Source organism: Myxocyprinus asiaticus, chromosome 6 (genome assembly GCF_019703515.2).
Source record: "Myxocyprinus asiaticus isolate MX2 ecotype Aquarium Trade chromosome 6, UBuf_Myxa_2, whole genome shotgun sequence".
Taxonomy (NCBI): Eukaryota; Metazoa; Chordata; class Actinopteri; order Cypriniformes; family Catostomidae; genus Myxocyprinus; species Myxocyprinus asiaticus.
This window is the reverse complement of record NC_059349.1, coordinates 10,138,750-10,155,174: the sequence shown is the minus strand read 5'-3', so window position 1 is coordinate 10,155,174 and position 16,425 is coordinate 10,138,750. Positions and strand designations below refer to the sequence as shown.

Genomic DNA, 16,425 nt, shown 5'->3' with positions numbered 1-16,425 from the left:
CGATAGATTTGAAAAAGAAGCATTATCAGTGGGAGTCTGAAGCCATTCTGGTATAGAACTCCCACTTTTCATGATCCAATCTATTCCAGAAGAATATATATATATATATATATATATATATATATATATATATATATATATATATATTATTTTTTTTTTTTTTTTTTTTTTTTTCTCTGTTTCATTCAGAAATATGTCACATTATGGAAGCGAAGTGGGTTGTGAACAACATTTCATGTTGATTTAACTGTATCTAGCAAAATAGAAAAAAGCAATGCAGCTCTATTTCAATGAGCCTATCATGAAATGATGAACTTAATCACAGTAGATTACAGGCTTGTCATGTCTGTAATTAAAGCTATTGTTTGAGTTTTGCTATACTTCGAAGCAGATGAACAATACCCAGTCCATGCACATGAATGGTTCATAGCTCAGGGTTTTTACAGTCATCTTATGGTTATGCAGTCATCTAATCTTGGCTGTAGACCACAGTCCACCCAAAGCCCTTTGTGGAGGAAAACAGACAATGGTGGGTGATGGAAAACACACAACGTGGTAGTGCCACTAATTAACGTCATCTCATCAATCCATGGCCACCAAAAGCTATTCAGATTCCATATTGGCTTTTCGGTTTTGCCTAGCCCTGTCCTTCCATCTGTGATGCCCATCAGCGCATTCCTGACAATGTCCTACATATCTACAAAACGCACAGCTGATTGGGTTATAGAAGTGGAGCCGCCCTCTCTTAAAAAGTCCAGGCAGACCTCCAAACTGTGGTTGGAGCCATGCTACCAGAATATTGAAACCTTTGGATGTGAGTGTGCCAAACACATTTAAAGACATTCCCCAGAGCAATAATACCATATAATCAGGACGGGGTTGGGATGACTCCTGCGGGAGAAGCCATTCTCACAGCTTGTCGAGTAAGCCATTGAGAAAAAACAAACCGGAAGAAATGCAGAGACACTGATTTATGTTTTTCAAGCAGTTACTTAAAATCTCATAAAAAGCCAACAAGATAATCATAATCTAAAGTGTGTTTATTGAGGAAAAGTTAAGCTGTGAAGCTGATACTCATTGGAAATAGAACTGTAGTTTTTTGCATTGTGTTCTTCCTGTTCTAGTCTCGCACAGCCAAACTTTTCACTATGGCATAAAGTCTGGTCCTCATTGTGGATTATTCTGTCAAAGAATTACTCACTTAGGCAGAAAAAGACCATGACTGACATGCAAAACAGCCAACCACATTTCGTTTTGTTTATCTGAAATACATAATACCCAGTGTTGGGGAAGCCAAGCTAAGATTTCCAAGCTACAAGCTACTCATAACTTAAAGTAATTAAACTACAGTCAAGCTACTCTTTTATAAAAGTAGTTAGCTACAATACTAGCTATTAACAAAAAGTAGCTAATTACACTGAAGCTATTTAAAGACAATTTTTTGAATATACAACAGTTGGATGATGATATTATTTAATTCTGCAATCAGTTACTACAGTCATGGTTACTTCAATATTATTATAGTAAAATCATGGTTACTATATGGATACTATAGTTTTACTGCAGTAAAACCTTGGTTATTTGTATAAAAATCTTGGTTTCGGCCAAAAAAAACAAACAAAAAAACTATTTTATTACAGTCATGGTTACTACAGTATAACTATAGTAAAACCATGGTTAATTTTCATATAGGTTAAACAAATAGGGATACAACATTAACTTGAACATAAATTTATACTTAATACACACTATTAAACTAGAAAAAAAAAAAAACATTTATTTATTTTAATGACTTTAAATTACATTTTTTTTTTAATATTTCGCTTCAAAATAGAATGCAAAGTCCCTTTAAGGCTGTGCGGGGCACAAGTGAATCAGTCAATCATTTTTGTGAACTAGTTCATTTACATGAACTGTCCAAAAGAACTGAATCACTAAAATTAATTAATTAGCGTCTAAGTTCCCAGTGCTAACTATAAGTGAATCGCTTATTTTAATCGGCTCATTTACAGTACATAAACTGTCTGAAACATCTGATATACTTAAATGATTTGGTTTCCCCAACGATACTTGAGAGAGAGAGGACGGTATAGGTGTTTGATTACATCTTCGGCTCCATTTCTGTGTTCGCAATGCAATGTGACAAATTTAGTGTTTTGTTTTGGACAATGTAAATAGTTACTTGATAGCTACACTATTGTGAGAATAGCTGAACTACTGTCATGCTAAAAAAAAAAAAAAACATGTGCACTTACTCCCGGAAGTTGCATAAAGCCAGTCAATCAGATTAAAGTTTGCCAGATCAAGACATTTCTTTCAGATTCGTGTGCAATATGCATCAGACGGTCAGTGAATGCAGTGTGGGCATTCTAAAACTCAAACTATCCCTTAACAAAACACTATTCCACATCTGTTAAGTGAAATGCTAACAGTAACAGTAATTGTGCCATTTAATGTTTTATGTTGGAGTACATGTGTATGATTGAATACAATGCTGTACAGTTGTCCGTAGATGTGTGCAGCAAGTGAAGGAAGTGGTCAAACGTGAGGATGAAAATCTTCAGTTGCAAACACTGCTATTCTCTGACACTGAAAGGAGATCCACCACAGCTCAGGCAGTGGCTCTCATCAACATTCCCAAGCATAAGTCTAGTCGAGAGATTAAATCTGAGAGTCCTCTACAGCAAGCAGCTTCTGTACAGGGGTTTTCCTACGAGCTGCGGCCAAAAAAACGGCCAAAGCGCCACAGCAAACAGATGAAATGCTGTTTTGACCACAACTACCTTTGAATACCTTTGAACTGTTGCTCTTTTTACCTTCTCCATGTATCCTCTTCACACAGTGTTCTGTTCTCATATCTGTTTTTGCCACTCATTTCCCACTGTGCTAAGGTTTCATACAAGAGCAGATGCTGACTGAAGAGCAGAGGGTTTTTGCAGTAGTGACTGACTGCACCCCCTGGTGGAAGCTTCAGGGACTGCAGCTAATTCTCCACATGTCTACAGATAAATGACAGAAAACTTATGAAGAGTGTTGCACAACTCTGATTTCAGCACAGTCTCAGTAAATATGCAATGGGCATCAGAAGACCCCACCAGACCAATTGAGAATGGTCTTCAAAAGCTAGAGTTTGAGCAAGCCCCTATTTTGTTTAAATTCACGTGCATCATCACGATCTTTAGCATCTTCCACTGGGAAATTATCTGACATTTTAACCTTAAAGCCCAAAGTATACTTCAGTTTTTGCATATGCGTATAGGACGAGTGGCGTAAATAAATCATCAGTAGGGAACGCAAGCACTGTACACATGCATCACGATTTTTCTAACCGTGCGTACTCTGTACACATAGTCTGTGCATGCGCCTGGAATTATTTGCACTAATCCACATGTCCACAAAGTAGCAACACTTACATTTTGGCTGTTGCTTTCACAAAGTAGATCAAGAAGACGACATAAACAGGGGAGAACAACAGGAGACGGAAACAAAGATGGAAACAACATCAGTGGATGTGCCAACAAAAGTGTGTTTGTGAGGAGGTCGGGAGATGCATTTGTAAAGACTATATCTAAAAGTAGGGATGTTCCGATACCATTTTTTTGAGAACGAGTATGAGTACAGATATTTTTTGTTAGTAATCACCGATACAGATTCCGACACCTGTTTTTTTTTTTTCTATACTCAATATCAGCAGTTTATTTAAAAAATGTCATCAAAATTTTGTTTAAATTCATTAACTAATTAAAATATTAATCAAATTAAAGTTTAACAATTAATTTTCAACATGAAATGTTATTATTTTTATCAGATGAAGTGATTTTATACAGAACTTCACAGCACAATCCTAAATATAACATTGGAGTTATTTTGTCAAATAAAGTGCTGCGTAACAGATCATCACAGATGTGAGACATTGCTTCAATATAATACAGTTACTACTGATTTATTATTATTAATAGTAGTAGTAGTAGTAGTATAAAAGTGAATATTACATAACTATATAGTTAAATTGAGGTTTTATTTTTGCCGGAGCTTTTATTTTGAAGTGTTCCTGTGTTGTTAGACCAAGGAGCTCTGACGTATTGATGACAGATTTCCAATCCGGAAAAGCAGGTCGCTACGTGACTTAAAGTGATTATTAAACCACAAAAGGCTACTATATAAATAAATAAATATGTAGTCTGTATATGACTTGTGCTAAAAAGTGAATTAGCGCTCTGCCTGCTGTCATCTGCTACGAACAGAGCATTCAATGCTCATGATGATGTTTTCTGTGTATGAGCCAAGGATCTCTAAAGGTATGAGCAGTTTGTGTCTCTGTGCCTGCACAACACCGGCTCCACACATTCACAAGCACTCATATTTAAAAAGCTGCAAGTGCAAACAATCTATTTATCTCATTAATCACAGTTTTTGCTGTCAAATAATCTCACTAGGACATGAGGTGATTTGAATCTATTCGCTGAATGTTTACATAATGACATTCGTACGTCAGATGGTATCGGTTTTTGGTATCTGAACGAGTACCAGTATATGAGAGCGGTATCGGACCCTATTCCAATACCAGTATCGGTATCGGTGCATCCCTATTTGAAAGACTATAAAGATATCTGTATGGGTCTAAACTCCTAAAGAGAAATAATGAAGTATCGCACAGCAGTTGTAGCGTGCACGCATCAACAGCTTGTGTATGTGCACACGTTCATATGTAGAATACAGAGCATTGTACTGTACACATACGCTAGTGAATATGGAAAATCCGAAGTGTACTTTGGGCTCAACATCTGATAAAGATTCTTAATTTATTAGTTCCTGGTTAAGAGGTGTTGTAAATCTCACCAATCTCCCTTTAGATACCAAAAGAATCATGGGATCCATTTTAACTATCACTGAGATATAAAGCTTGATCTTTGGGCTCTTCATATCATTTAGAATTCGCAGAAGTTATGTACATTACAAGTGATTTGAACCTCTGTTTTTCCTTAGAATGATAATTTAGGTGGCAATAGCCAACATCTTTCACAAAAGTCATAAATCATTACCCCATTTCCCAATTCAAGTTGACTCTTAGGGCAGCAATGCAGAGCAGATCCCCACTTTTGACCCCAGGCTGGCCTCCACTAGAGATCTGTATGAACTTGTCAGAGCCAGGCACAATAGAACCTCATTCCATGGACATTCAGGGCTCATTTTCCCCATGTTTTCCCGACATGTAAACTCTTCCCTTTCTCCCTTCAGGCAGTTTGAGGTGAGCTGAACACCTAGACAAAAAGTGTGCAGCCCCCGCATTGCCTCCTTTACTAGTTCCAGAAACATGTCAATAATGCCACCACCACTTTGTCCCCACCCAACCAAACCTGGTCTCTCTACGACTGCTGCTGCTGCTGCTTAACAAGACCCAGCTGAAATGTATATGGGTCACCTGCTACAACGGGCTGGAGGGGACTGGGTGGTAAAAACCGAGGGTTTGCATTCTTGTGGCCTGGATGACAATTTCAGCAATGGCTCAACTAGGCAAGGAATCCCACCCAACCCTGAGAGACGTGGACCGTGGGTAAACAGAGACTGTGTTTAGGTTTCATATGCGCTCCACCGCACTGGGGAAATTGGGTATGCAACATTGACCCTCTATTTTAAGTAAATCAGTACCCAGAGGATGCGGCATTCGCCTCATGGAATGTATTTATTTGCACATGTTAGTAGACGCAAGTTTGACAATGGCTTCATGCCGTCTCTGGCATGACCCACCGACCCATGGTAAGGCAGGCCAGCGTTTCTGAAATGTACTGACTTCCCAATAGGGGGTAGAAGTAAAGGTTTAGACCCAATCTACAACTACTTGCGGCCCAACAAACCGGTTTACTGCTTCATAATGTTCAATGGAGCCTTAGGGTGCCACTCCTACCCTGGTCCTTGATTTGCTCTAACAATATCTTCTCCTTACAACACCTTTCTTGATAAAGTCTTCCATCAGTGCTGACCACCAGCCAAGAGAACTAATATGCTGTAGTGTCTTTAACTCTATATTGTACCTTAGATCAGTTCTTTACAGCATAAACCCTCCCTGACGGGGTTAGAGTACTGGGACAATATTAAATGCCTGCTTGTCAATGGATTATGTCCAAAAAATGGCATTCTTACATAGCCATTTTTGAGACTTGTCCTATATAGTTTATGTTTCAAAGATGAAATGGTTAGAATATGAGTTTCAGTGCAGTGCAAGTCTACCTCACTACTCTGCCACTCTACAAAGCTGGTTTCCAACTTGTTGAAACAAGTGTCAATGGCTCGAAGACAATGATTAAATGTTAAACACATGTTTCTGAAAACATGAAGTTCTGGTGTGTCCGCTGAAAGGCGCGAGATGGCAAAATATCAATGCGCAGAAATGCAAGCGTAATAGAGGAATAAATTCCAAAGGCGTTCCCGCGGTATCACATCTCCAGTGTCCACAATTACCTAAATTAAAATGATGCTAGGAGAATGTTTATAGGGGGAGCTGGGGAAACTGTAAATTCAACACACATTCTTGAACTTGCGCTTATTAAACCTAGTGAGAGAGCCAACACGAATGTTTATGCTGGACGAAGAAATATTATCTGCGATCTGAACAGACAATTCGGCCACCAGAGATCTTTGCGGCTTTATTGTTACCAGCTGTTGAGAGCTGCTCGTGTCTTTTTCTTATCCTATACAAGCATCTCTGACACACACAAAAAAAAAAAAAAAAAAAACACACACACACACACACACACACACACACACACACACACACACACACATATATATATATATATATATATATATATATATATATACCGGCTTGTAACTAACTTCCATTCAAAACACTACTGAAGACATAGTAAATTAATATTTAAATAAGGCATCACCTACAAATAAGCGTCAAACACTTATTATTAAACAATGCATTATTTCATGCATTTGTAAATAAGGACAGGTAAAAACAAAGAAGGTGGTATCTTTGTCTACTGGAGGCTTCTTTCAAACATCAACTCGTTATAATACGATCATCGCTCATTATCACTCGACTGGATCGCAGCTCTACAGGTTGTTATGGAGAGAACTTCACATGTAAGTTCTAGTAAGTTATTTCCCTAGATTGAGATTTTCTTTTTAATTTGTGATCTTTGATCCATTATTTCACCTCTTAAAACCATTACCACTTTAAAAGCAAGAGTAGTAGAACAAGAGTAGTTCTTTTACCTACCCGAAGTAAGCTGCGCTCGGTCCAGTCAAGCTGATGAGATGCACTATAATGGTGAATGATAACCATCCCAGGAGTAGGTGTCCATCCAGCATTTTGTAGCGGCTCTGGGGCAGATCATTTCGTTCGTCCTGAGTTGCTGTGTAAAATCCCTGCTTGTGAGAACGGCATTTCTTATACACTGCGAGGATTTCTGCGCCCCTCCCATTGACTTAGAGCAGGAGAGAGAGAGAGAGAGAGAGAGAGAGAGAGAGAGAGAGACCTGAGTGAGCAGCTGGATTTTGAGGGCTCGCCTGGCTTAATTATTGACGTTTGCTGGAGACAGGCAAACCATTAGGAATACAGTAATATATAATTTAAGAATTCCCATGAGAATCAGTAATCCATAACATTTACAGAATTGAAAACATAGGTAATTGGATTAATAAATGTATAAATGGACAAATATAAATAGTGCCTTGGTATAAGTTTCATTACTAAATGTATTAATTCATTAATTAATTAATTTATGTATTAATAATTAATTAATTGAATATATATGTTTTTATATTTAATATTTAAATATCTTTATTTTTATTTAATAATATAAATAATACAAATATATAATTAATAAATAAAGTCTATTTTATTTGTAAAGCATTTTTCACAATACAGATTGTTTCAAAGCAGCTTTACAGAAAATAATACTGTAATGTCTTGTTGTAAATTCCCCAGTGAAGAGTTTCATTGAAAAACAGCTGTGGCAGCTGGCACATGACAGTGCGTTACTGCAGATATTGTAGGCTTTTGTGTGTCAAATTGCTTATGTCCCTCATTTGTAAGTCACTTTGGGAAAAAAAAGTGTCTGCTAAATGACTAAACGGAAGTGTAAATCTACATTTACGTATTTATGGATGGATGGATGGAAGGATGCGTGGATGGGATGGATGACTGAGTTGTAGAAGTGAACAAAAAGCAGCCAACAAGTGTCCAGCATACTTTCAAAACACGTACTAATACTTTAAAAAGCAGTATGCACCTCATGAAGTTTAAGGTGTAATCTAGGTCAGTGTTGCAGAACGTTTTGAAGAAGCTAAAATATAAGACATTTTTGGTCACTATATAATTCCATACATCCATTTGGGTTAATTTATTGTTTGGATTACCATTATTCTAAAATTAGTTAATAATAAAGAATGGTAACGTGTGGCCAAAGTTTTTTTCATCCCAATTTATTTTTTTATTTTTTATATATATATATATATATATATATATATATATATATATATATATATATATATATATATATATATATATATTTCAAAAATTAAAATATGCATTTTACAAAAACATTGATTTAATTTCAACCAAAAATTATGTGGCTAAAATTCAGCTAAAATTTTCAATGTCCCTTCCACATTAAAATGTATGAAGTAAGGGAGTCCATTTAAAGCATTAATTGAGTGTGATTAATTACAATAAAAATAATGTGTAAAAAATACCACAAGTAATCACGCCACCATAGTAAGGAGTTTTCCTACAGAGCAGATCATGTTTAAAGTGCATGCTCCATGTTATTGTGAATCTCATCAGCAGGGGGCAATTAACGCAGATCCAGCTGTACAGTCAGGTATTGCACAAATGTATAAACAGCAAACTGACAGCTGATCGAAGATAGCTGGACGGAGCAATTTTTTTTACGTTTCAAAACTTGATGCAGCAGTCTTAAAACACAGCATTTACTACTAGAGATGATGAAAAACAGTGAATGCAACCACAGTTTGGATGCACCAAAAGCATCCGTCTAATGCATGTGTGGAGGCGGAACACAAAAAAATGCATCCTGTGAGAACATCTCTTAAGTCTACCTCGGACAGATTGACAAACTTAATTGTAAAATTGTTTGCTGTTGACTGTAGGCCAGTGATAGGCTTATGTTCAATGACTTTTTGTTTATTTTTTTGAGCAAATATTGATTATATGCGATTAATTGTGATTAATTAATCAGCATATCGTGTAATTAATTCGATTAAAATTTGTAATTGATTGACAGCCTATGTATAAACTTAAATTAATATGTAGTGTACAAGTATATGACTCTGTACATAAATGATGATTATTTTAATGGCTATACTTATACAATATGTAACATGGGATCATTGCTCCATCTCTCTATCTACCAAGGGGTCTTTGGCCTAAAAAGGTTGAGACCCCTGCATTAGTCCCTTAACAGCAGGATCACTAAAGGATCAGGTTTCTAATACCCAGCATCACAGATTATTCCAACATGACTAAATTGTTCTGAAGAAAATGTAAGCGATGCTAGGCTGTGCATAAAACTTGATGGTTTCCAGACTGATTTACTATAATACAGGAATTCTTTATGTCTCTTGAATTTCAGACCACATTTCTCAAGCTAAAGAAGAAATGGTGCATGCTTATAAAGCATATGCATATTTTTCCCATTATTCATGTTCCTTTTGTGAACTATTTTCCAGTAGAGTCAAAGATCGACTCATGTCTGCAGAGAAACCGTATGACTATTTCTTTCTCATATTTTAGAAAGGACATACTGGCGCTAGTTCAGTTGCAGTGAACAATTACAGGCCATTCTTTTTGCTCTATCTTTATGTGTTTTGCAAGATCTAGATGAAACATTTTAATAAGCAAGCAAATGACTTATTGAAAGTTATAAATCATAAAAGATTTGTTTTGGCAAGAGCAGAGGGGAAAAGGTTGTCTAGTCTTGTCTGAATACTTTTTATTGATGAGCAAAGAAGACAGGTACACTCCCACAAGAACTAATCTGATCTGCAATGTTGGAGATAGTGACTATATATGCACAAATAATGATATGACATTAAGATAATATCCATATTTACTGTATATACACACACGCTGACTGACCCCTGCTGATGTGGCTCGTAAAAACACAAAGTTATGTTTTTCAAGCTTCAATTGCTCCGATGGTAGCAATATATTTAGTTTTATTACTGAATTTACATACAGGTTAGGAGGCATGATTAATAGCATTTTAAACTATTTTTAACTAGTTATTTATTTATGTTTTAATCGAACTGCAATAACACATTAAATCGACAGCCCTAAAAGATAAAAAAAAATAAAATAAAAAAACTAAAGTTAGCTTTGAAGTCACAGGTGAAGCACAAATCTCAGCATCACTGTTATCCACCACTTACACATTTTTGTTTTGGCAGCAAATGGCTAGAGAGATAGGGATCTACTGTTGGGCTGGTTCCAGCTCAGTCTTGGGTACACCTGGAAGGAGCCCACGCCAGGATCAGGGATGAAGTCTATTCATCCCCTCCAGAACGTTACAACAATATGGAACTTTTCATCGCAAGGATCATAGTAGCAACAACAGGTGGGATACTGGAACCCTTTGCCAAGTTTCTGTTTGTTAGGCAGCCTGTTCTGCTGGATCATGACACAGGTAAAGGATAAGGCCCAGGGTGAAACGGCATTAGTGAGGATCTAGCTGTACAACCATGAGGCAATGACGTCTGCTTTGTTGACATCAGGAGATGAGGCATTTGATTATACAAATTAAAGAGCTGGATACAAAGGACTGTACAGTAATTGGCCAGAGTAAAATAGATTCCGTGTTTCCTTCATGATTGGGCCTCTTAAAGTCAACGTGAAACCAGTATTGATCATATTTACTTTCTTAATGGATATTCTTGATCTTACAGTCTCATTGGTCCACATTACATACTGATCACACTGTGAATATGGCAACAATAGATCGAAAGTTTAAGCTGAAATCAGTCTTTGCTTACCAAAATTCGATTCGCTGCTTCCAGTCGATGAAGCTAGAAGTGTCAATGAACGTATATTACTTCATAGTTTCCATGGACCAGAAACAGTTTCTCAGAGTGTGCTTGCACAATGCGCTATCAGTAGCACTTGAAGGATAGATGCTCACACACAAATTGATTCAAAAATGTCTGATGGGGGATGGCGCTTGTCAGTAATTTGGCTGAATGGGGTTGATTTCAGGGTATATTATCTTTCGGAAGCAATATGTCAATTCCGTGTGATCATGTTGCATGTTGTCCCAAATTAAACGTTTGTCTTTTTATTCTGCCTCTGAAATTATTTTCATTTTTGGCTGATGTCACAAATCCCTCTTACATTTTCAACCCCTCCTCCAACTATCTGTAATAAAGAGAAAATTTTTCATGATACAATCAATTACCGAGTGATAAAATCTAGTCCTCTTCTACATTGGTTTCCCATTGAACATCTAGTTACATTCTGAAATATGCTAGCTAGTTTATGGTAAGTACAATGAGTTGTGAATCTGGATACCGTTCTTTGAACTGGTTAACTTAGTTAGATGGATACATTTTAAGTGTTGAATCCATATATCTGTATTTTCAAACCAAATGTCTGGGGTATAAAAGGTGCAATCATAGATTGTTACAGTAGGTAAGCTGCATGGTCTTTTCAGAAAAATTCTCAAATCTCTCAGCTGGAACACAGGTGGAATTACAATTGGGTGAAAGGAATTTCACCTCGGCTATCCATTGTGAAGAAGATCAGCGCCAAATGTGGATTTCACAGTTGAAGTGTGCATAAGTCAAATAACACATTTGTCAATGTAGGAAAAATGTGTCCATGTTTCTTGTGTGTTTTGTGCAAGAAAACTGTTGGCATGGCCTTTTGCAAATGATAAATGAAAGAAGGTTAATGAAAGTAACTGTCTCTGTTTTTATTTTTATAGATTTTTCCACTACATGGCATTTGACAGGGGATATCAGGATGGCGTTACCATTACAGAGTATAGGTATTGTCTTAATTGAGAGATGGTTTTACATCTACAGCCTGTTACTTCAACTTTATTCTATTATTATTATTCTAACATCATCTGCTTTTTGAGACATCAAGAGAAAGATTTATTTTAGATTTATTAGTGGTGCTTGCTAAGACAAGCATTAAAGGGATAGTTCACCCAAAAATGAAAATTCTCTCATCATTTACCCTCATGCCATTCAAGATGTGTATGAATTTCTTTCTTCTGCTGAACACAAACAAAGATTTATAGAAGAATATTTCAGCTCCGTATGTCCATACAATGCAAGTGAATGGTGACCAGAACTCAAAAAGCTCCCAAAAGGAGATAAAGTCAGCATAAAAGCAATTCATAAGACTCCAGTGATTTAATCCATGACTTCTGAAGCGATCCAGTTGGTTTTGGGTGAGAACAGACCAAAATGTAACTCCCTTTTCACTGTACATCTTGTCATATCAGTCTCTAGGCATGATCATGATTTCAAGCTCAATTACACTTCCTAGCGCTTGACACACTAAATGGCACTATAGGAAGTGTAATCGAGCTTGAAATCATGATCGCCAAGGAGGCTGCTGATGTCAAGACTTACAGTGAAAAATGAGTTACATTTTGGTCTGTTCTAACCCAAAACTAACTGGATCACTTCAGGAGATATTGATTGAACCACTGGAGTCTTAAGGATTACTTTTATGCTGACTTAATCTCCTTTTTGGAGCTTTTGGAGTTCTGGTCACCGTTCACTTGCATTCTATGGACCTACAGATCTGAAATATTCTTCTAAAAGGGATTTAAAGAAACCCCAAACCTAAGTATTAAACTTTGTTGTGTAACTGTTCCATGAATGACACCTCAAATCACAAAGCTTTTTCAGGAGAGGTGTACTATTACTTTTCTATGCAATCAGCATGATCACATGGGAAATCGACATGTTGCTTCTGAATGTTCATGTACCCTGAAAACAACCCCATTCTCTTGAGTTACTGATAAGCACTATCCCCCATCAGACATTTTTACATCAATTCAAATCAATTCACCTTTCCCTCTAGTGTTGCTGATACATGCGTACTGGTCCCACGGAAACCAGGAAGTAATCACGTTCACATAAACTATGGTTAGTGTTTTCCAGAATTTTGCAGCTCTTCACCGGTAGTGGTGAACATGCAGCAAACCTTTGGCAACAATGGACTTATTTGCCGCAAAGCTCATTTGCATGTGAAAATAATCAGTGGCGAATTTGCGGCAAATTTGCCATGAACTCTCGATTTTTGTAATGGATATCATTTACAACTAAAAATACAGTTCGCTTATTGCACCACTCTGTAAACATTTCAACCGGAAACTGAAACTCATACATGCCCGTATACAGTATGTTCAACAACACTTCCAGCTTTGGCCACTGGGGCCAGTGATTTAACTTAATATTTCAGCAGCAGAATGGTCAACCTACTGTCGCCAATTTATAGTATGATCTGTCTGAAGCAATTGGACATAATATCCTAGATTGAGAATATCATATATACCTAGGGATGGGCTCTTTTGAATTGGGCCAGTACTATCTAGACTACAAAAATCAGACTATTCTAATTAACTTGAACATGAGTTAGTTTAAAAGACATTTCAAAAACACTTTTCATTTCATAAACAGCAGGTTTAAAAAAAGAAAGTAAAAAAAGTAATACGAATGTAAACAGACATTGTTGCTAAATGGACACATCAGCATCATCAAGCAAGTTCCAAACAAGTCTGTCTCGTTAAGTCATTTCAGAGTCCAAAAATGCTTATAAGACCAGTTTGTTGTTTTAGTGAGCACGCATATGAGGATATTCAACAAATAGCCCAATCTCTGATTGTGCAATATGTTACTGCTGACATGCAATGCACAACGCATGTAAAAAAAAAGTCTGGATCCACACATGCATGGTTTACATTCAGTTTATGTTCCTTTTATTTTCTAATCAGTGATGATGAAAAACAATGCATGATAATTTTTGCCTCTAACAATCCATCAATACAAACCCCAAAACTCTTCAACAACATCTATTCCTCTTTTTGCATTTAGCAACCTTTACTCTATACATTTCCATCAATAACACTTTTAAATATTCTCAAACATTCTGGGATTTAAGAGTTTTTGTTTCAAGAAAAGATAACTTCTAACTTAAAACTTTAGCTTTTGTGTGATGCTGCATCCACACCAATAGGTGTCAGTAAAAAGTCAAAGACCTTCATCGTAACAGCAGCAAAAAAATAAAAATTAATAAATAAATAAATAAATTACTGAGTGCACTTTTAAAACATTACTTTATCAATCAAATACGTTAAGTGCAATTTATCTGCTAGAAGATGTAGTCCATGTAACTTATGTTAATGTTTGGGCTCTATAGGTGCTGTGCAGAGATGTACACACTAGGTAGGTAAACAGGTGGTTTCCATAATAGCTATTGTTATATTGCAGAGGTTCCAAAACTGTATGCCGCTGAACCTCAGTCTGCTCAGTGCAATATTTTAAAATTGTTTCACTACGGATGGCTGCTTTCAAACTCTCACATACGTCTGCATGTGCTGTATAGAGCGTTCGTGTCTTGCTGTAAATGGTCAAATTTGCTTCTTAGTCAAAATGCCCCTCTTGACGCGATATTACTGTAAACACACCCATGAATGTACTGTATTATGTTCATGAGTGTGAGCAGACATGACAAAAATTTTACATCTCAAAATATCCGATCTCCATGTAAATGCAGCCTAAAAGACCTACTACTGTCTTTTATATCATTAATATTCATCAAACAATAGCAATATTGACAAGAAAATGAGAAAAACATTAACTATCCTCAGCTTTAAAGGGATAGTTCACCCAAAGATGAAAATTCTCTCATCATTTACTCACCCTCATGCCATTCCAGATGTGTATGAATTTATTCTGCTGGACAAAAAGATTTTTAGAAAAATATCTCAGCTTTGTAGGTCCATATACAATGCAAGTGAATGGTGGACAGAACTTTGAAGGTCCAAAAAGCACAAAAAGGCAGCATAAAGCTGAGGTCACAGGTGGCAAGAGCGCTAAATAGGTAATGAAAAAACAACACATTTGCTTCTTTTCTAATTTGTAGATTTGTTCTTTCAATGCCCAACAAATTACAGGGATGCAAACTTATGAGGGGTGAAAAAGGTAAGATAATCACTGTTCCATGAAAAACATTTCTGGGGATATTTTTTTAAAGAATAAGCTAAAAGCACCAATTCCAGCTATTTTAGTGATTCAAGTTTATTCAAGTTTAAAATTGTGCAGAATTAGCTGCAAAATAAAGAGTATTTTGGTGAGGCTTGCTTCTGTTTCACAAATTTGTTAAATTTTATTAACTGATTAGTTCAGTGACCCCTTCTGGAGATGTCACTAGGTGGCGACAAATGAGCGTCTTATGTGCTATGAGCGAGTCAGTGAATCATTTTGAGTCGTTCATGACCGAAATCTACCAAGAGACTTTATAGTGTTTAAGTATTAAAAGAACAAAGCAGATCTATAGTCTTCCTTAAGTTTGAGCATTATATTTCATCCAAACAGACAACAATAATAGTCTAATAATAGTGAGTTTCAATAACGTCCTTACCTTCTCCTTTATTAAAACTAATAAAGCGCCGCATTGCCCTCCATATGACAAGAGTTGCAGAAAGCGTCACAGAGGGGCGATTTTACGAGTTTGCCACGTAAAAAAGCGGGAGGTGTGCACAATAAACATTGAAAACTTGTATTTGGAAAAGAGAAAAAAAGCTTGCAGTTGCTTTGATAGCAGAAAGTAATAAAAGGACTTGTTTTTGTTTAGGTCTAAGCGTTTTCTTGGTGAATTTAAATTAGTTCAGTAACTGGGGTCTCTGATATTCATAAACAATAAGCTAATATTTAATTAAAAGAAATTATGAGACATTCAATTTGTCCTCACAAATTTGGACAGTTTTTAAATATTTCTTGTTGCTTAGTACTCTCAAAGACATTATTGGTGAAGCAAAAACATTTGTGTGAAAAACACTTTGGTGTAAAGTGGCGTCACTTCATAGACTTCAATGTATTCTGCAGCGCTGACACGAGTCATGTGAAAGACTCTTAACACGAATAAATATCGGTCACTTTTGCACATTAATCATTGCTCTTCACAATCACAAAAGTGACCGATTATGGTTTCAAAACGGCGAATTTCTCCGAAAGGTGAGGAGTTTGGATCCCTGATTTTATTTTTATTTTTTTCATGCATTTATTTATTTTGTGGAATTTGATAATTGTCCACAGCACACCTGACAATCTTTCACAGCACACTACTGTGCCGCGGTACAGTGGATTGGAAAACTGCTGTAAGTCCTCACAATGCGTGTGAATGGTGAATGGGTGTCAAAAATGTTATGCTCCATAAAG

The 16,425-nt window shown here is 36.4% G+C and overlaps 1 protein-coding gene and 1 long non-coding RNA gene across 2 annotated transcripts in view; both read right to left on the bottom strand.

Moving 5' to 3' along the window:
- Nucleotides 1-7,433, bottom strand: part of wnt9a (wingless-type MMTV integration site family, member 9A) — a 45,390-nt gene extending 37,957 nt beyond the window's left edge. Inside the window, 2 exon segments of the mRNA XM_051699569.1 lie at nucleotides 7,229-7,407; nucleotides 7,410-7,433. Of these exon segments, the coding sequence (XP_051555529.1) occupies nucleotides 7,229-7,407; nucleotides 7,410-7,433 (203 nt within the window).
- The window catches only part of LOC127441982 (uncharacterized), a 181,240-nt gene that overhangs the window by 123,909 nt on the left and 40,906 nt on the right, over nucleotides 1-16,425 (bottom strand). The gene's annotated exons all lie outside the window — the stretch shown is intronic.